This window comes from Neopelma chrysocephalum, unplaced genomic scaffold (genome assembly GCF_003984885.1).
Source record: "Neopelma chrysocephalum unplaced genomic scaffold, ASM398488v2 Primary Assembly neopelma1_96688, whole genome shotgun sequence".
Taxonomy (NCBI): domain Eukaryota; kingdom Metazoa; phylum Chordata; class Aves; order Passeriformes; family Pipridae; genus Neopelma; species Neopelma chrysocephalum.
In genome coordinates, this window is record NW_020925333.1 from 1,009,809 (window position 1) to 1,036,473 (window position 26,665).

Here is a 26,665-nt window from a genome sequence, read left to right on the forward strand (position 1 = left end):
AGAATTTGCCCAAATTCACTGTTCCTAATTTGTTTTCCTAATGAAAATTTTCTGTGTGCAAATGTGATATTGGTTACTGAATCTAATTTGCGTTCAGAGTTGAAATCACTGTCACAAAGACAATGGAGTATTAACTTTCCTCAATACCAAGGATTTTCTCCAGTAGCATTCTACTATCGATGCCTAAGAGGCTTCTTTACTAGAGCTGTAGCACTACTGTTCTGCTTTTAATTACTTTATAAATGAAAAAAACCTTGTTATCCTTAAACAAAAACATATAAACAGAAGTTGTGCAGTTCAGTATGAAGCATTCAAAATAGTCTACTGGGATCATTCAGTATTTTTTCTTGATGGCAGACTTGTCTGAAGCCTGGCAGGATTACTTAAAGCTTTTATAGTCTTTTTAGTAGCATTTCAAACTCTATTTTTTGCCATTTTAATAAAAAGGATACCAATAAACAGGCTCAAGTCTGACACAATCAGGTCAGACACCATTATGCCAACGGTATTGAGCACTGGATTTATCAAGAGGTAACAATTAGGTCCTAGAAAAACAGTCTTTGGTAAGCCAAGATAGGTATTTAGCAAATGCCTTTTAGTCAAAATAAGACCAAAGCACTGATACTAGAGAGATTTTATCTGATTTTTAGTTCTGTTTTCAGAAAATGATGAGTAGGAAGACAAGCACATGAATGTGAATGGGCACAAAAGAAGAAAAAGTGCTGCCAGAAACTCAAAAGCTTACAGTCAGCAACACTGAAAGGGGGAGCCCTGCGTTGAAAGCAAATCAAGGATACAAGGTGTTCACAGAGATCATTGAGGAAAGCAAAGAAACATAGGAAATGGGAATTTAAAAAAGAATAGGAAATACACAGCATAACGAGAAGGGGTACGTGTGAGGGGGCACCAGAATATGTTTATAAAATCTGAGCCTTTCTGTGAAGGCTTATGTGGGGAGAGGTACCTTACAGAACAAGGTATGTGCTTCTGCATTCTGCAGGAGGAGTTGCCACAACTAAAGAATGACCTTTGGGGGCATCAAACATTAGGACCACAGCCAAAGGTGTCGAGGCGGAAGTCACAAATCAAGGCATCTGCATGTATATTTGTGACAGCTCTTACCATCACCTCCATCCATACCAGCCTGGTCAGATATTAAAGTACACCATCTTCTCTAAACACATGGAAGAGGAGGATACTGGAAGACTTTGAGAAAGCCATTTCAGCTCCAAGTGTTGCAAATAGTTAATATTGAAATATTAAAGCTAATGAATGCATTTTTGGCATTGTTGGAATGCTCAGATTACTTGACATAAACCCATTTGATTTTTCAAATGCTAATGTCTGCATTTACTATAAAGAGCAATATATTATTCCTCTACACAAAATAGAAAGTCACTATACATGCTGTGCACAATCCTTGAGGAAACTGTACTCAAGGCGTTTCTACTTTTTAATCCAACTGCAAAATAAAATATCTTATTTTTCCTCAAATACGCTGTGAAAAGAGAAATACAATTAAATATTAAAACCAACAACAACAACAAAAAAATACCAAACAAATCCAAACCAGAAACAAACCCAAAACCAAATCAAAAATATCTAAAGGAAACACCAAAACATTTTTTTTGAGCTCAGATGAAAGCATGTATCTACAAAAGCTATCTGATAGCTTTGATGTGAATATTTTTTGCTTGGGTCTAACAGCATTGAATTTATTTTTCCTATATAAATTTACTCATTAAGATGACAGTGAGTCCACACAGTGTCTGTACCACAGAGAACAGATGAACCACCAAACTAAAAGCTGTCATGAGATTCACGGAATTAGGGAAGTCATTGTTTCATATTATGAAAAACACTAACTCCCAGACATATCAGGAGTCAAGAAAAGTTTTTTTATACTTAATATTTTTACAATAGGTCCCCAAGTCCAGTCCTACTGCTTACCCTTTTCCCTGCTAAACAAAGAAAATGTTCTCCAAATATGATTGTTCATGGTTTCAAGCATGCAAAAATATCACTTTCTTAAGTTTCTGTCAAGTTACTACCTAATACCCAACAAGAATAAGACTGGAAACTTTCATAAGCAGCTCCTTAGGTTTTCCTTTTCCCTTGTGCCTGCAGCTGAGCCATGCCTCAGCTCTCTCATATCCAACACAGAATCTACATCAGATGCAGGAAAGCCCATCAGGCTTTGAATGAAAGTTCCCATGCCCCAAACAACTATCCCTCTCTTTGATCCTCAGCACTTGGCAGGTGTGTTAATCTATGAATGCTAGATCCACATCTGCTTTCGTTGGTACAGATCCAAAGCAATACTCACATTAAAGCCCTAACCAAACAAGTCAAAATAAGGTATGAATCCTCCTTATTCCCTAGCACAGTGCACACAGAGCTTTTTCGTTGTTTTTTTTTTAATATGCTAGACAAAGGTAGCACTTTTATCCACACTGAGTGGCCAAATTTCTCTGCAGTCCTACATTCTGCAAACAATCAATCAACATTTTATACAGCTTAGAGCCGAGTGTGGTAGATAAAACATAAGTAAATGAAAGTCTGTTTAACACGACACAAAAACTGGAGACAGATGAGGAAGAGCAGGCAACCAAAAGTGCCACATGCAATAAAAATAAGCAAAGGTCATTTTATGTGATCGACATTCATAAATGTGAAACAGAAGAGAATTTACATAAATGGATGTTTCAACCACTAGTGAATACTTCTCACGTAAGTATTAACCTTGTTTGCTCTTACATTTAAAAGCACACTGAGGTTTATCCTTAAATCTCATATTCTATGTCTATGTGAATTTTTTGGGGACAACACCACTAGCAGACAGAAGCAGCATTTTACTTAGTGCAGAACAGAAAGACACACAGTTCACCTGCTTTTCCGGTAGAAGAAGGTTCACACACAGTAAGAGTCTGGTTCAGTAAGGACAAAGTTGAGAGCTTTTACCTCAACCACTTAGAACCCACTCATGATAGGTAGAGTGGCAGTAGAGCTCTGGATCCAGGAGCCTGAACCACAATTAGGAAACAATCCAAGTGCCATTATTGTCTGTAAGCCTAGGGCCATCAAGGACAAGACTACCATCAGCTTACTCTGAAAGATGTTTTCTGGGAAACATAATGTTTGGAATCTTTGAAATGCGGCAAGATAAAGAATCAGTGAGGCAGCACCAATAGCAGTTGCATTTCACTGTACCCATATGCACTTGTGCCACTCTACCCATGGGGGACAGGGAGGACACAAAGCAATTGCAAGCTACAGCCCTTGGCTAGGAATCACATCCCCTGCTTCACATGTTTTGCCTTCTATGAATACCTCTATCCTGGTGTTTTGTATATGTAATCTCATTCTGTCTATGTCCCATACTGACCAGATGTCCTATGCATATGCTAGGCACAATGTCAGCCGACATTAATGCATACTGCCTCTCCCTAGGCCTGTTTATTTGGCCTTGGGGCAATGCTAATGCATACACAGAGCTTCTGGTTACAGCTGGTTTCCATCCAGACAGCTTGGATTGTACGCTTGCACCTGCCTGCAAAATACTGGGTAGACAAATCTCTGCATGAAACATTGTTGTCCTCAACAGACAACATCCTATCCCAATAATGAAGTGAGTGAGTCCTCAAATACATCTTTGCCTTCTCAAGACTTGTTCTGTTACCTAAGACCCGTTTATAAAAGTTTTATCTGAAGTTTAGAACACAAGACCTTTTTCCCAGTCCTGTGGATATTTCAGATTTTTCTGCCATTCAAGTACATCTTAGCCAGTCAATTCCAGTCATAAACTTCTGATGTTTCTAATATAGATTAGATAAAAATTCCAATTAGGACAGAAAAGGACACTGCCTAAGAAAGTTGTATGAGGAATTAATAAATCCAGAACAGAGAGATGGTTATCGAGAGGTAGTAATCTTCCCAGAAAGAGCTAAGCAATAAAACTGGACTTGTTTTATTTATAATTCAGCTATTAATTTCCTTTTGGTGTATTATTAATGCTAGACAAGAAGACAGATCAGGAACTGCATAATATAATCAGCATAGTTCTCTTAAAATATTTCTTAAATGCTGTAAAATGCACATTCAGGAACGCAGTATTGTATGGTGTATCAAATAAAAGTAAATTGTGAACTACTACAGGTTTGAAACACTAGTGTCTCATTTCACTACCTTATCTCCATAATAAGCAATTACATTTAACAATGATTCAATTTATATGGTTTGTTTAATGAACGATTTCAACTTACCAAAGTTAAAACTGTCTTACATTCAACATATCACAGGGTTCTTTCAATCACCTACCTCCTCGGCTGGCAAGGACAGTCCCATCATAGGAAAACGTCAAGCATGAAGTGTCAGTGCCTGAAGCATGGGCTTGCCTGCAGTGGAACTTAGTGTGTACCTGTTTGTCAAACAAACAAAACATTACAAAACAGACATTACAAACAAAATGTTTCAAAGTGGAACAAACATTTTATAGCATTTTGTGTACTCTGATGCTATTCCTAAATTTAAACAGAAACCCCTGCATTTTTAGAAGCTAAATATTTCATCAGCCTTTTAAAAATGTCACACATTTCAGGCTCTCATAATAAGGCCTTGAACGCAAAATTTAACTTTTTCATAGGTTTAATTATACGGTACACTAAGTATACTTAGTGCTCCCACCAGCACTGAACAAAAAGTAGTTACGCCTGGTTAAGATTAAAATACATTTGAAGACAGTTCTCAACACTCCCCTAAGCAGGCTTGTAGTTACAAAAACTACCAAAATAAAATATACATACTTTCCAAAGGATTTTAAAGAAGGACTGGAGGAACTTACTTCTGCCAAATTTAATCCCTGACAAACTTAATGGCTTACATAATAGAACAAAGTTCAGACATTTTGAGATTTGTGTTCCATTTAGCTGCAATAAAATTCTAGTTTGGGAATGATGTATATTTTATTTTAATTATTTCTATTTTGCTGATAATTCTAGAGAAAGGTTGAAATTGCTTTCAGCTTAACATCTTATTCTTATTTATTAAGTCACTATTTGGTAAAATACCTAAAAATTCTATTAAAAAGGGAGGAACCTCAAATTAACACTCTTGTAAAATCAAGCTTGCCTGCTTTCCAACCGAAAACAAAGGTCTCAGTAAGATACCAAGAAATCTTTCATACGGGGGAAGAGAAAATGGAAGAAAAGGAAAAAGAAAGAGAGACAAAGGAATTTGTGACAGGTTGATTCCTTACGCCTAGGTAACTATGCTCCTCACTTACCCTCTTTTCATAACCGAAAACTAATTCATATAGCTGTACAATTAAGCATTCAAGACTTAAAGGTTGCCAGTACAACTGTATCTCATCTTCCTGTGTGTAAGATAAGGTTTAATGCATACAGAGGAGAAGATGACAAATTAGCGACCTTAAAGTCCTTTATTTATTGCAGTGATGAGTGAAACAGAAAAATATGCATAGAGGAGTATATTTTCAGAGGGGGGTTTGAACAGCATGCAGAAAGTCAGCCCTATAACGCCACTCTAAACAGTAAGAGGACAAAACACTGAGCAGCTGCTCAGTGATTTCTATCCAAACTATGCATTAAGAGACATAGTTCTACAGAATATAAAGGGAGGAGGTGATCACAAAATGCAGTCACACGGGCTGAATTCAGCTTGCACAGGAATCCTCAGTTACTGAATCTTCTAATTTTTGACACGCACCTTACTAGGGCTCTTTTTTATGGGCTATTTTACAAGTAAAAGAACCAAACTAGTAAAGCAGCTAATGTTGTTTATCCTTTAGAATATTTGTTCTAAATTTGGTTCTAAAGCTAAAGACGCGATGACATTAATAACCACTGCAATCTTATTTTGATGTGCAGATTTAGTCCAAGTATTGAGAAGAGTCACATGAGGCATTCCCTCCACAAATGACTCTTTATCAAACAAGTGAGGACTTCAAATACCAAGTACATGCTTCTTACAGTATTTTGGAGATAGAATATAATGGCTTACATTTAGCCTTAGTAATTGTTTTGAAATTACTGTCACTTCTAACCAATTTTGCATACCCTGGAGTAAGTCTATGAACAGACTGCCGTTTACAACTGTATGTCTTTGGTTGGAGTGTTTATAAATAATAAAAACTATACTTTATGCATCCAATTACATACAATTTTCCAAGTATGTTGTAACACACAAAGGATAAAGTGTGAATTGGCTATCAGGAAATAGATTTTCTCCAAATAGTATGTGTTAAACATTAATAAGCAATTAAAATTATATATTTTCTGTCTAAGAAATACCATGGACACTTGCAAAAACATCATAAATGGTTAATAATCACACTTTAAAAAATGCCAGAAATATTACATTATGATATTAAGCCAGTTCAGATGAATTGGAAGAACTTCATTTGGGCTCCACAACATTCTCATCCCTTCCAGGCAATGTCACATCGACATACTTATATTAAAATATTATTTTTTTCACTCTGCTGTCCAACTTAATGTGAGGGTGCAGGATATTTTCCTTTAACTTCATCCTTAATCAATCTGAAATACCTTCTTTTGTTTTGTGTTGGATACAGATTAAAATACAGAAAAGATCTAGGGTCCAACTAATGCCTTTTCTTTTATGTTTAATTAATTAAAAACCCAAGCATCTATGGATAGCAAATTACATACCAGTTCAGAAATTTTGTTATTTTCCTAGGGTCGAAGATACTGATTTTATTTAGCATGAATTTATGAATCCATTAATAAAACCTAAACTGTGTCTTTCAGGAATTAAACTACTCACCTTAAATTGGCCCAAAGTTGTGTCAGGGAAGGTTTAGATTGAATACTAGGAAAAAATTCTTCACTGAAAGGGTGATCCAGCATTGGAAGAGGGTGCCTAGGGAAGTGGCTGAGTCACCACCCCTAGAGGTATTTAAAAGACATGTAGATGTGGCCCTTAGGGACACAGTCTAGTGGTGGACTTGGCAGAGTTAAGGTTAATGGTGGGACTTGAAGAACTTACGGGTCTTTTCTAACCTACATGACTTTATGACTCTATGTCACCCACTGTGGAGTAGTCTCAATGAAGTACCTGTACTTCAACAGGTTCTTACGCTTTTTCAACTGTCCTATAGAAAAAGGAAAACAGCAACATACAGATATCAAAGACTGACCTTATGTACCCCCTTAATCACAAAAACAAAAACAACAGAATTAATTTAGCCCAACTCTATCCAGCTTTGATGCCTTAGGATTTCATGTAAAACAAGACTTGCGTGAAAGGGATAGTAAGATTGCATCAGCAATTCTAGTCTTTAAAAATAAATTTGCTCAGTTCACCAGTAAAAAGATTGTTTTCCTAACTTTGAGCTTGCAAGTTTGCCCTCCATATATTATTCTGCAAAGGAATATAACCCTGAATTGTAATACTAAATCAAATATTCTAAAATGATTGAAGGTTGCTCTAAAAATGATAGAAGGTTGAACAAGAAGTTTTTACATATACTGGCAAACATTTATTGCAGTTTTCAAAGAAAATTATGTGTTTGGCCTCTGATCTCTTAATATTTTTAACAGATGTCTAATCTTGCTAACAAATCATTAGCAAAAAAATTGTTATCAGAACGTTTTTTGCTGGAAAGACATGAAACAACAGAACTAATGTACACAGTTCAAAAGTCTGATTCAAGAAGGGGAGAGCACTGAAATATTAGATAGAGATATAGAAGATAATTAGGGCAAAGTGTATCTACATATCTCCTTCATTACCCTTCTCCTTTTGTTTCAGAGGTGCCTGCTATTATGAAGTAACAGTCATGTTACTTCATAATAGCATACTTCAAAGTTTGATAAGTTCATCAGTCCTTAGTATTTTTAAAAGGTTTAGTTACTTCAGCAAATTCTGCAGTAAACCACTATCTTCTGCAACTTGTTTAAAGGCTTTCTAGCTAACAACTTCAGCAATGTAAGCACTTTCTTCCTAGCTTTGTATTAGCACATATATTTTTGTTAAGCAATTACAGCTGACTGTACTTGTGTGCAAATGAGATGACAAGCAGAAAACACGAAGCGCATGTGAGAAAGGACAGTTGTACGTATCAAAAAAAAAAACATGTCAAGATTTGCAATATTGCCGCAGTCCTCAGAGAGGAAGAGAGGCAGAAGATAAAAGGAAGCCAGAGAAAGGATTGGGAAGGGAAGGGTTGTGAGGTGGAAAGGTACATGACCAGAGCATCAGTAATGAGTATCCCTTGTACAAAAATCTGGGCGGATTGAGGAGGACCCATATGGGAAGTGAATATGCCACGCGAAGATGGCACATGAAGTGTTTATCACAAACAAGTGGCCTACAGAGCCACATGGTTACAGCTCTGCATCACACAACTGCTCTTCTGCTCAAAAAGCCTAAATAAAACATATTCTAGGAAAAGCAACTACATCTACTCAGTTTGGTCACCTCAGAAATCCAAGCCATGTCCATGAGAAAAACAACAATATGATAAACTAATGAAATTTTTGAACTTTCCACACTGTTTCTGGGATACAGTATTTCACAGTAAGCCAACGCTTTCCCAAGATTATAATGCTTCCCACATTCTGTCCCCCCCTTTTCTTTTAACAAAACATTGAATGTCCCAGCCAAGAAATTCTTCCTCCTTTTTATTCCTAACATCTTCTAGATTTTTTAAAAGCACAGGCAGTAAATTAATGCAGGCCTTGGGGAAAGTGAGATCTACAAAGATTGCTTTATCAATCTTTCCCTGTATTACAGATGCGTTGCAAAATTTTACTTATTTATTAGTGTGAACACAGTCAACCATAAAACCACAATCATGTCTACAGCAAAAGGAACTCTGTCCAATAATGAGTGTGCCACTAGTAATGTGCAATCTACTTCAGTTTGCTCCAGCACAAAGAAGGTGTGATGTGAACAGGGAAGCTCATCTCTAGAGATGCCTCTGAGGCTCATTCACCATCTGTTTCCTCTCTTTCACATCAAGGAATGTTTCCAAGGCTCCTTGAGAGCTGGAACTTCGGATTTACACTAGTTTCAAACTAGCTCAGCAGAGATGCCAGACAAGCAAGTCCCAAGCCGTGTATGGTGTTTGAGTTTTAAACGAGTCTTTTCACCTGAGATACTTTCAGGAAAATAAAATGGCTGACACTTGCAATATTCAGCTGTGAAAGTTATAATTGTTAGCAAATGTAAAAGCTTTCTAAGATAACATATTATCATAGGCCAGTCTCAAGGTGACAAAGGTATGAGTTATAAAGCTGAAAAAAATGAAATCAAACAAACAAACTAGAAACCTTTTTTAGTCACAGCTGAGCAAAGCTGTCTGGGTCTTTGTTGAAAGTGATCCCAACAGAGACAGCCAACATCTCAGAGCTGTGATCACAGCTGACAAGACAGACAGGTTCCCAGGTAACGAATTAAACTCTCCAAATGGCTACTTCCCCATCCCCCCTTCAGCCAGCTCTACTGAAGGAAGCATATTTGCTTTGCTCTCCATTATAATCCAGAAAAGAAATATAAGTGTACTATCTGGGTTTAGTATATCACTTAAAAATTATCGGATCTACATATGTCAGCTGAATTCAGGAATTTCTCAATATTTTCCCTGAGTAGGCACTTGCAGACTATATCAGATGCTTTCCTTAAGTTTCCATAAACATGATCCCCAGGCTTTCAATTTATGTGACAGCTCTTCAATACCACTTCCCGTGGTGTAGAAATGGATGCTGTTTCAGTAATGAGCATACTGATGCAAAACAAGATTAACTTGTGAAATCTGAGGTTCCAGTGTTTACAAGATTACACGCTTACATGATTTGCTCTTCTCTGTTATTTTCTAACTCAAGTGACATCTACACGTATCATTGGCAGACGGGAAACACTCCTTCCTTTCTCTCAATCCTAATTAACCAATTATGAATACAGTAACATAACTTTATTTGCCATAACCAGGACATGTGACTGACAATTGTATTTAACTTTCTTATGCATCCACTATATTCTCATCTGTTGCAACTAAGGCCTTTTTCTGGGTGGGAAATCTTTGGGATTTCTTTATCTCTCACACAGCAGTGGTTCAATACCCTTCAACAATCTGTCACGTTTCGTTACCTAATTATTTGCAATTATCGAACACATAAAAGACTTGGCTTTTCTTAAAAATTCTGCAGGTTTTTTTAGCCACTATATTGCAATGAAAAACCTACATAACCAGGAAAAAAAAAAAGGTCCATAATTATTTTTAAAATTTATAAAATATTCAGTCCATTGCAATGAATCATGCTTTATATTATGCAACTATGAATAAAAATAAAAACAGAAGTGTGAAATGCCTAGTCAGAAAATGCTGGGCTGTCATGGAAAGCAGCAGTCTTAGAAGAGAAGCCATACAGCAGTGTCAACAGTAAAAAATTATTTAGTGTTTTGATAATTGCAATTGATACAAAAACTTGATTTCTATTGAAGAAAAAGAATATAAACATTTACACAGAAGGTGATGTAGCAAGACACCCAAGACATTTGACCATATGTGGTTTTAGGCAAAACAAGGAAGCAAGCAAGCTGGCCTTAGAAATGTCTCTGATCCACTGTAGAGTGATGAGAAGTCCTTCCTATCTGCCCATGCTTCCTTCACCACTTAGAACATTTAATTTCTAAGAATTTGCTGGCCACAGAAACAATTTCTTCTTGTTCAAGTTAATTCATCAAAAAAGATTTTAGGAAACCATTTTAGAAAGATGGCTTCTTAACAGCATTGCTAAATATTTGCCTAATGGTTTGAAAACGAAACCCCAGCTGAATGTTTGGCTGCATAGTCAAACTTTGCATTTGAGAAAACAACCTATCTTGGCCACAAAAATGATAAATATTACTAATAAAAATAGCTTTTGGAAACTATTCAGTTGGCTTTCTTAGGGGATTTTTTACACTGCATGAGAAAAACATACAAGGATGTAAAAGAAATGTTCTTCTGTATCTTTTCATAACTTATCAAATTCATCTCATGCTGTCCTAGTAAATTCACATTTTTCTTCCTTTATATTATCATAAATATGGTTTTTGTAAACCAACAAAAAAGCCCATCACTCCTTTTGCTTCTTACAAAATTAAATTAGTCAGTCTTAGACTTGCCTAGCTGTTGAAGGTTCCTTTGCTTTCCAGGAAACAATCAAATCTGATCAATGTTATTTCATTAAAAGTTTACTTAAGATATACTAGAACCCCACTGAAATCCACATATTGCTTCAAACTCACTTAAGCCACCACTGGATGGTTCACAACAATTAAAAGGAGCCTTTTTCCTGTTGGCAATAAACAAGTAAATTATATATATATAAATATATAAAGAATATAAAGAAGCTACTAAGATGTCTTCAAAAGGCAACAATAACAAAGTTATTTCCACAATAGTTCAATATAATTTCTCATATTCTTTCAGTCTTCAGTGCTCCCAAAGCTTAAGATCCATTTTTGTGATGTAGTTGAGGTACAGTGTGAGTAGAGTGAAACATAACTGAAAATACACAGAAATTTACATTGAGCTAACATTCCTGGTTCGGTAACACTTGAGCCAAAAAAGGTGAATTATCAAAGACGGTGGTATAATAAATTCATTTGCTTGCTGAAAACAGTATGTAGCATATGTATATTCTAAGCAGATGGGTGTATTTCTCTAAGAAATGAACAGTCATTTTCTCTAAAGTTCTTGTAACACAGCAAACTATTATTTCCTCACATTATTTGATTTTTCTGATAAAAATGTACTGCAAACCATCAGGTCGTATTTTCTCTGCATATTAATTACAATTAAATAATTTTTTTAAAAATACGGTTTTTATCTATTTGGATCTAATATGAAGATGGAAGAAAGCCGGAAGGGATAAGTGGTATTTTGCCACATGAAGTATTTCAGTGATAAAGTCAGCATTCTCAACTCTGAGCCTCAATGGTTTATAATGTTGCATGAAGTGGCTGAGATTATTAGCTCAATATACTTGAGCTGATAATATACTGGTTTTCAAAGAATTTATGAATTTATTTTTTTAAGTCACTAGAAAACAAAAAATTCCATCATCATTCAATATAGTAAGTTGTTGAGAGAAGCTGGCTTTGAGAAGGAAACTCCCTTTCTTCTGTTTACAGGTCTCCTGGACATGTCTGGATGGTGTGTGACACACATTTTTTAATAATCCAAGATATGTTGCTATTAATCTGCAAGATGCCGAGTTCCTAAATGCCCTCAATTTCAGTTACCTTTAATTCAGAATTTTACCTGATGAGTTCAGCAATTTCAGAATTAGGCCCTAGAGTTACAAATGAGTAAAATGAAAAAGTAAGAAGCTGGTTGGGAAAAAAAATTTAAAAAAGGTAACTTAAGTAGACTTCATTTTCCTTTCCAGCAACATTCTTATCTCAGTTCCATAGTTCCTTCTTTGATGCCATTTTTTTCTCACAATAATTTTATATAATTGACCAGTTAAATAAGCAAACAAATAAAAATCCCTACACACTTGTAAGCAAAAAATTAGCAAAGTGAAAGCAAAATTTCAACAATTGTTTCCGGCAAGTGGTTTATACTAACTGAACAGAGTGTTCCAAGCTCACCTTCAGAGCAGCAATCCAGTACCTAAGCATTAGGTAGAGTGAAAAACCTTGTAATATCTCAGAGAAAAAGTTGCTTCCTGTTCTACAGTGAATAAATTTCCTGAATAAATTTCTAATATGTGTCACTTTTAAAATTAGTTTTATAAAACCAAATTACTATTTCAATATGAGAGGACGTAATTTTTTGTTTGAAATTAAGATGCTTAAATTGATTGATCCTTTCTGTCTAATTTAATATAAATAATAAGTTGACTATTAAAACTATGGCAATGTAAAAATGTCCTAATTCATATCCAAGACTCCTTCAAACAGGCTGCAGTATCTCCATAAAAATTTGTCTCTGACAATAAAGAATCATTACAGCATTTTTCATTCTGCAATTAGCCTTCGCATTTACTATTAATGTTGCTTCAAAACCCTCTTCTCTTTTTCTCTTTCCATTTTCTATGATACTCTGTAACACCTCTCTTGACTACAACTCTCTTTCACCACTAGCATCCCTGTAATTCCTCTCCCTCCAACAAAAGGATTCCTTCCATTTTCTCATTCTAGCCTTCCAGCTTCATTTTAGCACAATATTTCACACTTATGCCTGGCAATTTCATATTTCTCCTCCATCAGCAGTGGCATATTCAGAGCACAGGGAGATACATGAACTGCTGCTTGTGAAAGTCGTCTCTCAAAATCTCATTTGCATCATCCACTTTACACCAAACAGCTCTATGTTTCTCCCTCTCTCTTAGTCCCTCTCTCTCTGACCTTTTCATCCAACAGTCTTCTCCTCCATCCTCATTCCTTGTCAATCCAACCTTAATTCTCCCCTGAGCCACAGTAGATTTATCCCTGACAAATCCAGCATGGGATGCTACCCCATATTTACTCTCATCAACCTTGGGAAAAGAGTGTCTATTTTCTGTTCCCTTTCTTCATTGTTTTATGAGGTCCAGTACCTCCCGTACACCATCCACATGTTGGCTCCCCTCTTCACTATTCCGTCCAGTGCACGATTATCTTTCAGTTTCTCTGACTATTCACCATTACTTGATGCCTTGATCACTGAACTACTCACTCTACAGTGTATTTTTAAACACCTTATACACAGCCATGACTCCCAATATTTTCATGCCATTAAACTGCCTTCCAAGAAAAAGGTACATCATTTTCTCTCTGCTGAGCATCTTAGTTCACCTTGACATCACTTTGTGAATGTTTAACTGGCAATACAAACTCAACATGAGGAAAGCTGTTCCTGATTTTCTTACAAGGATACTATATCTTCTCAATTGCCCTGGAAGATCTAACTGCCTTTAACCATTCATCATAAGAAAATGTTGTTATATGCATCACAATGTGTCACCTCCTTTCTGTCACACATTGTAAAACATGCCGTAATAAATCAAACCAAGAACCCACTGCCAGTATTACTACTTTGACACCTTTTCCCTCTTTGTTTCCTTGATAACAGTTCTTGACTTTTAGGGTCCACTGCTGCTTCATTTTGTCTTCTTTAACAGCTGTATTTCACCAATGACTTAAATATATATAGTCATTCAATAATAGCAATTACAGATAATTCACTTAATCCCCAAGAACATCTGTGTTTTTCTCACATAAAGGAAAAGAAAATTCAAAACCGACAAGTACACCACTTCTTTTTCCATAACACGTATGGAAATATCGTAAACTATCACTTAAAAAAAAACCAAAAAAAAAAAAAAGGGGTGGGGAGATAATAACAACTGAGTTTGCACATTGCCTTGCTTTTGTTTGTTAGTATAAACCTCTTACCAACTTGACAGTGGACTCACTTTCTCATATAGCCACCTTTGTTTCCAAAGGAGACCAAAACTGAAGCTTGTTTTACACACATAGACAGGCAGTACCACACACTACTGCAGCCCTGCCTTGCCCTCCTCCCTCAATGCAATAGCCAAGAAACAACAGTGACCTGTCTGGAGTACAGAAAACATTCCTACACCCCTGCCAACTCTTACCCTGTTTGGCACCACACTTCAACATATCAAATATCGAAATCAAACAGGCATTTTCACATTTGTGACATGTGACAAGCCAGTGGCTGGCAATGCAATGTTTTCTGCTGACTGCAACAGGTGTCCCTACTTCTGAGAAATCACTCAAGCTCTTCAAGGTGGTCTTGAACATAAGACAGTCCTCCTGTCACAAGGGCAGGAATGCACTACCTGTACTAGTTCTGCCCTTGCAAGCCCTGGTGAAACACAATCCATAAAGGTCAATGCAGCGCACTCTGGCGACCTCAACAGGAAGAAGTTTGCTTCTAGGTCTTGGGCTCAATCTGCCCTCCAAATGAGACCACAGGCCTGCATAAAGGTGAGGACAAAATAAGGGTAGGGAACTACGATGCAGTGCCATCTATATGCTTGTACCAGTGAACGTGTTGATCACAACAGCTACATTCATCAGGACCTCTTAAGAGTCCATAGAAACAACACACTCCATGATTATACAACAAATTGGATTTTTTTTAGAGTATCTCTCTTTTTGTATGTGAACTAGCACAGTAGTTTATAATCTGGCACATTAAATATAAATTAAATTTCAGTGCTGATTACCGGTAACTGCTTTTAGCACAAAACAGTCACAAGCCAAATCTGGAATTGATACATATACATGGTACAAAGTGAAATAGTAACCATAAAGGCATTTTTAAAAACCCTACATACTGTTTGATCTAAATGAAAATTACATATGTTGAATTATCTAAGAATAAGTTGTTTAAATTCCCAGTGCTTAAAATGATGACACACATTCAGCAATTCTATTGAACTAAAATTTCACTGTAAGTCTCTGGGCATACTTAGACACATTGTATATGTATTTACGCATAATGTGTGAAATACATAGGTAGTCATATCCAAGTCTAGCTCTCTATCTCATGAGAAATTTAGAACTTGGTTTAAGGAAGGCAGCTGTTTCATGGATGTATCTGATTTCAGTCTGCATAGTATCACTGCAGTCACATATTAAATAAAACACAGCTGGACAACGCTCCACCTATTTCACCACCCTCTCTGCTAACTGTTTAGCACTAACATCTGTTGAAAACAAACTTTAGGAAACAGGGAGATCATGAAAAAAAACCCTTTATTTAAAAATATTTTGCAATGGAAGAAGTTTTATTTACTCATAAAGAAAGCCTCACCTATATTCAAACAGGTTTTAATTATGAGATTTATACCTAGAGTTAAAAGAATCCTGCTCACTGAAGCTATTTCATAAAAAATATAATATTATTACAAATACTTTTAGTTTCACGTGATTGGTTTAGTTCTGTATCTGCTGCCAAGATGTGGTATAGCTGTGCAGTTCATCTTCTCATTGATAATCACGGACACAAAAATAACTACTTTGGTTTATAATCTTCTTATGAATTCTGTAGAAATGCCATGCAAACATTTTTAATTAAAGTTAACTAGATTTATGAGATGCTCTTTAGGACTGAGGACAGTCTGTAGTGTATTATGGCCAATTATTTAAGCTGTATACTCACAAAAGTGCACCTTTTAATGGAAGCAACCATGAAACAATCCTTCTCTATGTAGAAATAAGTTGTTCTTTATCAAACTTCCTATGAGTCAAATGTATGTAACCTAACGTTAGATACAAAAACTATGCCTCACTGTAATTTATCTTCTGCAAATCTATATGTTTCCATGGATCAGAAGTCACTATTTCCTACCTTTTTTGTTCTTAATCCACATGATCAAGATGTAACATCTTTTCTTTTGTTAAGTATTTTAAAATATGGGAGCTTTAGCCTTTTCTAATAAAGCAAACTTAATGACCAAGAGCTGTACAGAAATATACCTCTCACTGGTTTTACAAAATTCACAGCATAAACCTGCTGTTCATCTCCTCACAAGCTTGAAGAACTAGTGACAAACTAAGAACCACAATGAGAAATATTTGGACACAAAACCAGCTTCCTAATACATTTATCAAGCACAAAATTCTTTTCATAATTTACAAACCCTATCAGGCTCTAGACCACTGAATTGTTCAGCTTGCTTGAGCAATGCATACACTATGGTACCTAAAAGCCATTTCTCTGATAAGCCAGACCACTCTGGAGCTCACTTCTTCTTAGAACAAAATGTAGTATCTGTACTTTCAACTTTTTGCCTCTGCAAAAAAAAGGAACGTTTTCTCTAAAACAACAAAGCTAGTTCAAGAAGGTTCTTCTATTTCTGTTTCATTATTTTTCATTATTTAATCTTTCTATTTCTGTAAAATTATTCATGTTATATTAATAACACTACAATATTAATAAAGCCGATCACATTGCTATAATGCCTACTCTTTTCTTCTCAATTTGTCATTTTGAAATGATTTCTGTTAAGTTCTACTTTTATTTTTTTAAACAATAAACCAAAGACAGATATATAATCTTAGCGGGATAAGCCTTTTTCCTTTAACTATACATGAATCCAAGTAAAATCCTTTAAGCTATTTTCACTGGGGTGTGACAGACTTCAAGATTTAGAATTGCCTTTCATCACTATATTAGATAGTGCAAACATTTAGATAGTTCTTAACTATAAACTGTTTATTACGTAAGAGAGAAATGCACTTAGATATACAGCAGGGCACATTTTATCTTAGCATTTGATTGTCAGATTCTTTATTGTGGCTAGCTTCAGGGTACAGATAGTGATGTACTGGCTAAACCAGACGTATACAAAAAGGAATAATATATGAATCTGTTAATATTTGCTGCTGGCAAGCTCGTGTGTGATTTCCAGTTTCTGGAACAGGGGTCTGGCACATATACATATGGAATGAAAGGGTGGAATATTATGGATATGGAAAACTTACCTTAAGTTTGAAAGGGGAATATAGTATATTTGGATATCCTTCATCTTGTATTTACACAAGAAATTTCCAGATGTAGCCAGACTGCCCTCTTCAAAGCAGGAAGCATGTTACTTAGTTGGGGGAAACTGGAAGATTTGCCTGCTGTTTAGCCATAATAGTGATGTTCAGTGAATGTAAGAATAGTCATTGTAAACTATTTCTATTAAATATTGACATTTCACTGGAATATTTTAAATGTTGTGAAGATATCGATATAAATGTTAAATTCTATATTAAAAAAAAACTAAATAGACAAGTGAGTATCCCATTGTAAAAAAAATAAATAAATCTAGCTGGTGTGAAACAAGCACAATCCTGGAATGCTGTGATCGACAAGATGTCAAGGACACACAACGAACTGGTAGAAATTGCAATTAAAAAGGCATGTGTACATCAGCAAAGCTTTCTAGTGGACAGACACAAGACATGTCAACAATTTATTACTGTGAGCTATTTCTTATACAAAAATCATCCAACGTGCAAAGATCCAACGCTCTCATCTTCCCAAAGCATGGGTATAAATCCCCTCAAAGGACTTTCCAATTAATGGAGAAAATGTTTACAGCAAGTTTCAGATCTTACTACTAGTTTTGTTACCCTGTCTTGGCAGCATCAGATGTAAAATCCATCAAGAACAGCAAAATAAAGTTTGCAAAAAAAAAATTCCAAATAAGACCTGGACTTGGATTCCCATTCCAAGAAAGTATCTTACATAATAATTTTTCATTACCTAAATCTGTGCCTTTAGTTGTACAGTATTCTTTCAAAATGGCTCCAGTACTTGTGAAACTTTTCATCTCTGAAAACTCTACCTTAAAACTTTCAACTGCACACCACAAAACTAAAGCTTACAGAAACCCTTTCAAAGCAAACAATCACTAAATATAGAAATGTATTTATCTTACACCTATAAATCATGCAATTATTTGGAAAATACTTTTAACGTGAGTATTTGTAATTAAAATGTACAGAGCTTAGATCTGCTTAACTTCAGTGCATGCTGCGACATCCCACTTTTCTTCCCCTTATATTTTGAGGATAGGGTGGATTAAGGGCTTGTGGAAAACAGGTTATTTGGATTACCACTTGATCACACCACTTTTGGGAATATTCATGTGGGCAGGATATTATTATAGTGTTGAATTTCAATATTGCTGTGCATTTTAAGTTCTGTAAAATCACTTTGAGCTTTAGCTAAGTAATTTAAACTGATCAAAATACATAAATTACTCTAGCAATTTAAAATCAGAGTAAGATTTTAAAACCAGGAAAAAAGGAAATGCTAGCAAAGCAGTAATTCAGCAATAGTGTGGCAGATGCTCACTTTTGAGCAGGAAATAGCTGAAGAATGGAGTTAAACATGCCACTAAGTCTTCTATGAAACAAGAAAGTAAAAAAATAAAAGTTAATCAGTAGCTATAAAAATCTTTCCATCAGCAGTGAATCAATTTGCCTAATGAGAATTATGTTGAAAATCATAAAACATTGTATCTTTTCTGTTCAGATTTGCACTATGTAAGAAGATAAACCTATCACAGATTTATGTGTCAAAACTAAGTCTTTACTACTAGTAGTGCAGTCATTAGATAGCTAAATGCTGATAAACACTACTCAAAGTTTCTAACCAAATTTAATACTAGGAAAAAAACCCCTGACAATATTTTGGGTGTACAACCTGGTTTCCTAAAGGCATTTAAAATTAAAAGGCATGACCACTTCTTACAAACCCTGCCCCCCCCCAACATCCTCGTGATATTTTTATATCACAGCTGGAATGATATACCATAAAATATGCAATGTATGAAACTGAGCAACATGATCCAGGCTGCCATATACAGAGAAGTTTTTTATGCAATCCTGTGCTGAATGCACTCAGGAAAAGCTGGAGTTAAAAATTCACACAACAGGTAGCTTCATCAGCTGGTTTGAAAGATTAAGAAAGGCTAACTCAAAAAAAACCTGTTTGTAACCACTGGAAAACATCTCGATCCTTTCCTGTTGGAAATTGCTTATCCTTATTGTGGAAAATGAGAAGAGCTTCTCTGTTCATTGAAGAGATTTTAATATATTTTAACTGACAATACACTACAAAAATAACTCCATTCTTTCCCTATCTCTATGAATGAGATACTCCCACTCCTAGACAGGAAAACCAGGCACACAGAGGTTCACTGATTGCAGGACACCCTGCACTCTTGATACTAAAGACTGGCTTCATGGATCAGTTTGTTCAGAAATATGTATTACTACCGGCTTGTAAAAAGCTCTGAATGGGCAAGCACAGGTAAGGTGAGGAATTTGAACCTATCTGAACTGCAGGTAAACCTCATGGGTTTACTGCATTGCCCTGTGAATCAATAATTTTAAAGATCCTGTTTTATTCTGATCACTAATGCTCTTCAACTCTCCAGCTTTGCCAGACACTTTTCTCCACGTCTCAGAACATTTAAATTCAGAGAGTTCTAATGTTGTGTAATGATTGACTATTTCACACTATTGTTTCCACTATTCATTCAAAGTTTGAAGGAAGTTATTTTTTATGTCCTTTGAAGCTGTTATTTTAAGCCAAGTTGACAGTGTTCATAATATTTCAAACACACTGACAGATCGTACTGCTAATGTGCACTGTAAATGCACATGTACATGAACCTTAAAGAAAAACCATACACTGACAAAATAACATACGTGAGAAAATAACACAGATTTATGACAAAACAAAAAATCCTCTGAGGCAGGTGATTATAATGGATCATGATCCTGCTGAGGAAGTTTGGAGAAAGGCAAGGCAGAGCAGGAATGCATTTGGCTAACTTCACCATTAACAAGTTACCAATGTCAGTGTCATGAAGAAGAAAAAAAATCTTCCTCCAAAAGTGCCAAAAGTGTTTTTACTCTCACTACATACAGCTGGGAGATTTGGAATCACACCAAAAAAACAGTGGAAGTAGAAAACTGAATGAAACATTCATGGTGTGCATTTCACTAAAGAAGTGAAATGATCACACACCAAAATCACTTCCTACACACAACAACATAATTTAAGAAAAAAAAGCAGATACTGAGATGGCTCTAAAGTGGCTTGGAAAAAAACAACTAACCAGTGAAATACAACTAACCAATGAAATTAACTCACAAAAACCAGCTACTTTGACTTCAGCAGGACTGATAAAACATGTTGTAAAAAATACCTTGTCTTTCTCTAAATAATAATAATAAAAAAATCAAAAATTATTTCATCACACCATTCTAGGCCAAGTTCTACACTATAGAGCAGTGTACAACGCAAATGATGTGACTGCGGTGATGGGGATGCCACCACACAACAGGTTAATTTTGAATTTGTTTGCCCTTTGATAAACACTTCAGTAGAATTCCTGTAGTCAGGTGTAGCAAGTAATGCATGAAACAGAGAATAACAAACCTATACCAGCATCAGAAACTCTGACTACAGTGGCAAGGGAGATTTGTGGGAGCTTCATCAGGTGGATTCTGTCACCTTGTAAAGTGGTATTGTGGTGGCTTCCCACCAGCACTGCACCACTGTGCCTGCCTCTAATGAGTACCCCTTTTGCTCGAGGAAAGGGCATCATCATACCTTCTTTCTTGTTGGGGTATTCACTTCTGCCCTTGGAACTGCTGCTTGGCACTTCAAGATAAGAAGAGGCAATGGGCAGAAGCTGATGCACAGGAAGTTCCACCTTAATATAAGGAAGAATTTCTTTACTGTGCGGGTGACCGGGCACTGGAACAGGTTGCCCAGAGAGGTTGTGGAGTTTCCCTCACTGGAAATATTCAAAAACCATCTGGATGCAACCCTGTGCAATGTGCTCTGGGATGACTCTGCTTGAGCAAGGAGATTGGACCAGATGACCCACTGCGGTCCCTTCCAACCTTATCCACTCTGTGATTCTGTGCTGCATTCACAAGCCTTCTCCTGTGGGAAAGCAGGAGCTTTACATTTTCAGTGAAGAAAAGAGAAACTTCTCTCTTTTTAAAGTGGGCTCTGTGTTTGACAGCAGTTTGTACTTGACTCAAAAATAAGTGCATCTAAAAACCTTTACAGACACCACGATAACAGGCACTGTGGATGTGTATGTCATGGGAGCCATAATATCTCGATAGAACATCTTCCCAGATTTAGTTTGTTGTGTTACTGTCACATGCAGGAACAGTGGGACAGGCATGCAAGATCAGGGTATAATGTCATTTATATTTTTCCATAAAGGCAAAACCAAATTCAGTCAATCACAACAGGCCTTTATTGGGTCAACCCTGTCATGACAGTATGGTCAAATAAGCTACAGCTTTAAACATCTTCCTGAATCTTTCCTTCTTCCTGCTGCATACGGACCAAACCCATAGTCTAAAACAATGATGCCAGAATCATTCCTAACTGATCAAATATAAGAAAATATAGCCACTATTTTCTGTTTTCACCCACCACTGATTTTCATTACTGGCTCAATAGAGCCTTCTCAAGCTAAACACAAATGCTCTTGTAATTTTGACTTGAAACACAGTTGCACTGCAGCACAGCAAAGCCTGTATATATGGCTCTACACTTGTTTCAACTAAGCCAAATGAGATTTGCTGAAAGGGAATTAAAAACTTTCTGTTCAAAAATCAGAAGCTAATATTTCTACTACATATTTCTTGAGGCAGCTTACCCCTCACGTCTCAATCCTCCACAGCTTTACCTTTTTTCCTGTGCCACGTATCATTTCGTAGCCCCAGAACTGCACCAGTTTGTAATGACTTAACATTTTCTTGTTTGCCTTTGCAAGCGTCTCCGTATCCTGTCAGGCCAGTAAGTGCTTTCATCATTCCACTGCAGGAGTCAGTCTCATCCTCTTCTTCTTAATTGTTATGTTGAACACATGCTCCTTTGGAAAAATTTTTTCTTATCCCTTCTCCATTCCCAAATGTAAGATGAAGGCTTTTTCTAACTATTTGATCAAGATGACTTTCGGAACACCTGATTCTAGCTATACACAGGGATTCCCAGAGAATACCAGCAGGTTTAGATAACAATACCACTAAAAATCCAATTTACACTGCTCCTTTACCCAAAAATCTTGCACATTTCTTAATGATACAATCAAAAGCAAAGACAAAAATTCTTTAGACTTTAAAAATTCAAACCCAAGGACACCACCAACTTAATTTCCACTAGGAAATTACTTCGGTCTTGCATTGCTATACAAGGGTCACCCACTGGTGCACAAGACACACAGGATATATCTTTAAATTACTCATAATCACCTTAAACTGCACTCAATCAGTATTGCAATATGTCATCTTACAGCCACAGAAAAGTTCAAAAGGAAAAGCACATGAAAAAGCAGACTACCAAGAGCACTATTGTTAAAACTACACCAGAAAGCTTAATATTTCAATACTGTATATGTTAAAATAAACAACATACACAGGTGATGAAAGCCAGTCTCTGAAAAATTTATTATTCTGTTAGAACAAGTTTACACTTAGGATGAATTCTCAAGCTTCATGCCATTAGGAAGTTTTACTGGGTTTATACTGGAAATAAAAACAGAAATAAAAATAGATGACAATCCCAAAATACAGGCTGTACTTTGAGAATGATCAACAGACTTTCTTTTCCTTTTAAATCTATACATTTCCTCCAGCCTCCAGCAACAGATCTTTTTCAATCTTCATGAAAAGCTCCCTAAATTGTCTGTTTTCCCTTTTAAAATCAAATGTTTTGAAAGATGATGTTGAACAGACTAACATAACCTGTACTAGTTCAGTATTACTTCCCCCAAGTCATACTACTGGAATTGTACAGCTTTCAGAGATTTATGATGTCAGTTTCATTCAAAGGATCCTGCCCTTCCCACCCCATTTCCTCTGTAATCTCTAAAAAATTGACCCAATTCTCATTTTCTCATACTATGCACACTATTGGTACTTATCCCACTCTTTTCACTTCCTTGGGTAAGACTGGCATAAAGAGAGGATATGGAGGATTAACTAAGATGATTAATTTTGGAAGTAGTAAAGCTTAGCCTGGTGAATTTGCACTTGACATTGCAAAATTAAACTCTTGGAACTGGACTGGTTTGTAAACTATTCTACACAAAGCAACAGTAAGCACTGATTGCTCTAAACTTCAAATTATAAAGTACTAGCAAGAATTCTATATATTCTTTGTCACTTGAAGTCTTAACTACTGAAAATTCAAATGTGAGTTCAATATGAACAGAAATATTTCATAATTTTGAAATAGTTTCCATTCTGACTGTTTCTGAGTCATTTTCATGCATTTACATGAATTGTTCAAATTTGCCTCAATGTTAATTTTTACACTTTGGACAATATGACAATATCTGCCATTTAATGTGCAGCACTGGCCTTATTCTCACCTGCTTAGATGCTCTTCTCCTCTACTATATGGATTAATAACTGATTTCAGTATAAAGTTTTAAGAGTTACTTCTTAATGTATTCAATATCTCAAATAAATTACATAATAACCAACAAGTAATTACAGCTTTTCTCACACACATTGCACCTTAAATGAATAATGTTCTAAATACAGATATTTGGTCAATCTTTTTTTTTTTTTCAAACACACTGCCAGGAGTTTTCTCAGTGTTTTAAACTGAATGGCAGCAGCACACTGAATGATCAGTTGTAGAAAGGCAGAAACAATATTAAGTTATACCTACGAGTTATTTAGTTTTCAGGGTAGAGGGGGAAGGAGAGGAGGGGAAATAAAATAAAAGATAAATTACCAAAATTGATTTTATCAGCTTCAACATTTAGCAATTAATATATTAGAAGCACATGGTTGTCAAATACTTGACTTACACTCATATTCCTATCCCAGATCTGGATAGAGCCATCTTGACAGCCAGCTGCAATAAGTTTACCATCTCTGCTGTATGTGCAAGTTGTAGGAATCACCCGTTTCCCTTGAGCTGATCGAGGCTTAAATACACTTTTGTGCTTTTTTTCATTGTTAACATCCCATGTCCTCACAGTTCTGGAAAAAAGAGTTTAAATAAACAGTTGGTTTAGATAAATGAAATGAAATAATTCTTTTTGTGACATAACCAAACCCCTTTTCCAGCATAGATGGCATATAACATTGTTCCAATTAAGTAATAATGGCAAAAAAGCATTTAAGATATGATGACATAAGAAAGACTTAAGAAACATCGTATTCACTAAAACGTGTCAGAAGGTTAAAAATGAAAATTAAAAAAAACTAAGACAGTTTTTCCCAAAATTTCATGTAAATACATAACTTATTTACAATTGGAAAGACAACAAATGGTTAATACACATAGGTACTACATAGTTTCCACTGTCACTGGAAATCAAGAAGATGAAAGTATTCAGTCCTTCGCAAAGAACGAACACTTCAGGAAACAGGAACAAATGCTTATACAAATGCATTAATGGAACAGATTTTCTTTATTATTCTCACTTGACGACAACTGAAAATTCTCCTTTTAACTGATCAGTTATTCTTCAGACTTTTTTTCTTAAAAGGCATTTTGAACATTAATTGCAATATTATTATAGTTCTCTTCCACTAATTTTGAAGGTCTTAGAGTTCTATTATAAAAGTGTTCTTCAAATACTTTACCAAGACTCATTTATGCAATATTGTTTTCTCAAGTTAAGTTTTTCCCACATTATTAGAAAAATAAATACATCCTTTCTGGTTTTAATGGAAAAAGTATCTGCCTGGATATTCACTGTTCCTTAGATACACAAAAACATCCAAGTGAGAGAGAACTAAAACTCTGAGATACAGGTGGACCCTTTAAATTGTCACAGATACAAATGTTTTCTGTCCATTTAATATGTTGAGGTTTTTCCAGATAAAAATTCAAAACTCTTCTGGCATCTAATGCAGAGAAGAGTTTCAGGATTTGGCAAAGGAAGGAAGATCATTTATTTAGAAATAAAAAAACTCAAAGTTCTCAAGACAACCTCATTTGTTTAGACTATACAAACATTGCCTATGATCCAACAGTACATAAGTCACTGGTCTCTAGCAAAGCAAATACAACTCTAACAAAGGCTGCCATTTCTCCAGACTGAGACAAGACACCACAGCATAACATTAGGAACTTTCATCAGAGCTACAAGACCAGACAGGCCACAGAGCTGACATTTATATAACTCTAGAATAAAACAGACGAGAAAATAAGCCGGAAAGAGCTCATAGAAGTTACATTTAATTGCACATTTAATGACAGTAATAAGAAATAAGTAACTAAGTTAGAATGAATAAGTAAAATGAATCTCCAATTGTCCATAATAAAGTCAAGGTCTGTTTCAGTTTTAAAAGTCTTCAAATCTCATATCTGTAAGGCATCCATTCATCATTCTACTTGGAGCTCTAACATAAGACATTTGAGTGTTCTGATGACTGGTTTGGGTTTGAGATTTTGGGGGTTTTATTGGGGTTTGGAGTTTTTAAAATTATTTTTATTTAAAATTAAACATTAGATTACTATTATGATTAGGTCAATTAGAGGATCTTCAGAGGTTTTTTCCATCTTCAATCACTATGTGATTCTAAAATTCCCTTATCCCTCTCAATGTGTTGTCAATAAACATCTGAGTTTCCTACCTTCCAGTAGGTACATCAACACTTTCTCCCACTGTGGTATTTGCTCAAAAGTTGAGTCTTTTCCCATTCCTTTTCCCTCATAATATCACAGAATCACCGAAAATGCTGAGTTGGAAGGGACCCACAAGGATCATTGAGTCCTACCCCTGGCCCTGCACAGGACCATCCCCAAGAGTCACACCACCTTCCTGAGAGAGAGTATCATCCAAACACTTCTTGGACTCTGTCAGGCTTGGTGCTGTGACCACTTCCCTGGGGAGCCTGTTGCAGTGCCCAATTACCCTCTGGGGGAAGAACCTTTTCCTGATATCCAACCTAAACTTCCCCTGACACAACTTCTGGCCATTCCTTGGGGTCCTGTCACTGGTCACCACAGAGAAGAGATCAGTGCCTTCCCTTCTGCTTCCCCTCACAAGGAAGTTGTAGGCTGCTTCAATCCTTCAAAAATATCATTTGAATAACCTATACCTTCAGCCTCTCTTCTTCCTTCAGTGATGATCATCTCCTACTGAAAAGCTACATCCTCTCTTACAGTGCA

The 26,665-nt window shown here is 35.9% G+C and overlaps 1 protein-coding gene across 2 annotated transcripts in view; it reads right to left on the bottom strand.

Annotated features, from left to right (window-relative positions):
* Positions 1 to 26,665, bottom strand: part of WDR70 (WD repeat domain 70) — a 131,683-nt gene that overhangs the window by 33,605 nt on the left and 71,413 nt on the right. For both annotated transcript variants that reach the window (XM_027709133.1, XM_027709131.1), the window contains exons 10-11: positions 24,348 to 24,522; positions 4,318 to 4,417 (exon numbers count right to left, since the gene is read on the bottom strand). In XM_027709133.1, coding sequence (XP_027564934.1) covers positions 4,318 to 4,417; positions 24,348 to 24,522 — 275 coding nt within the window. The remainder of the gene's footprint in view (positions 1 to 4,317; positions 4,418 to 24,347; positions 24,523 to 26,665) is intronic.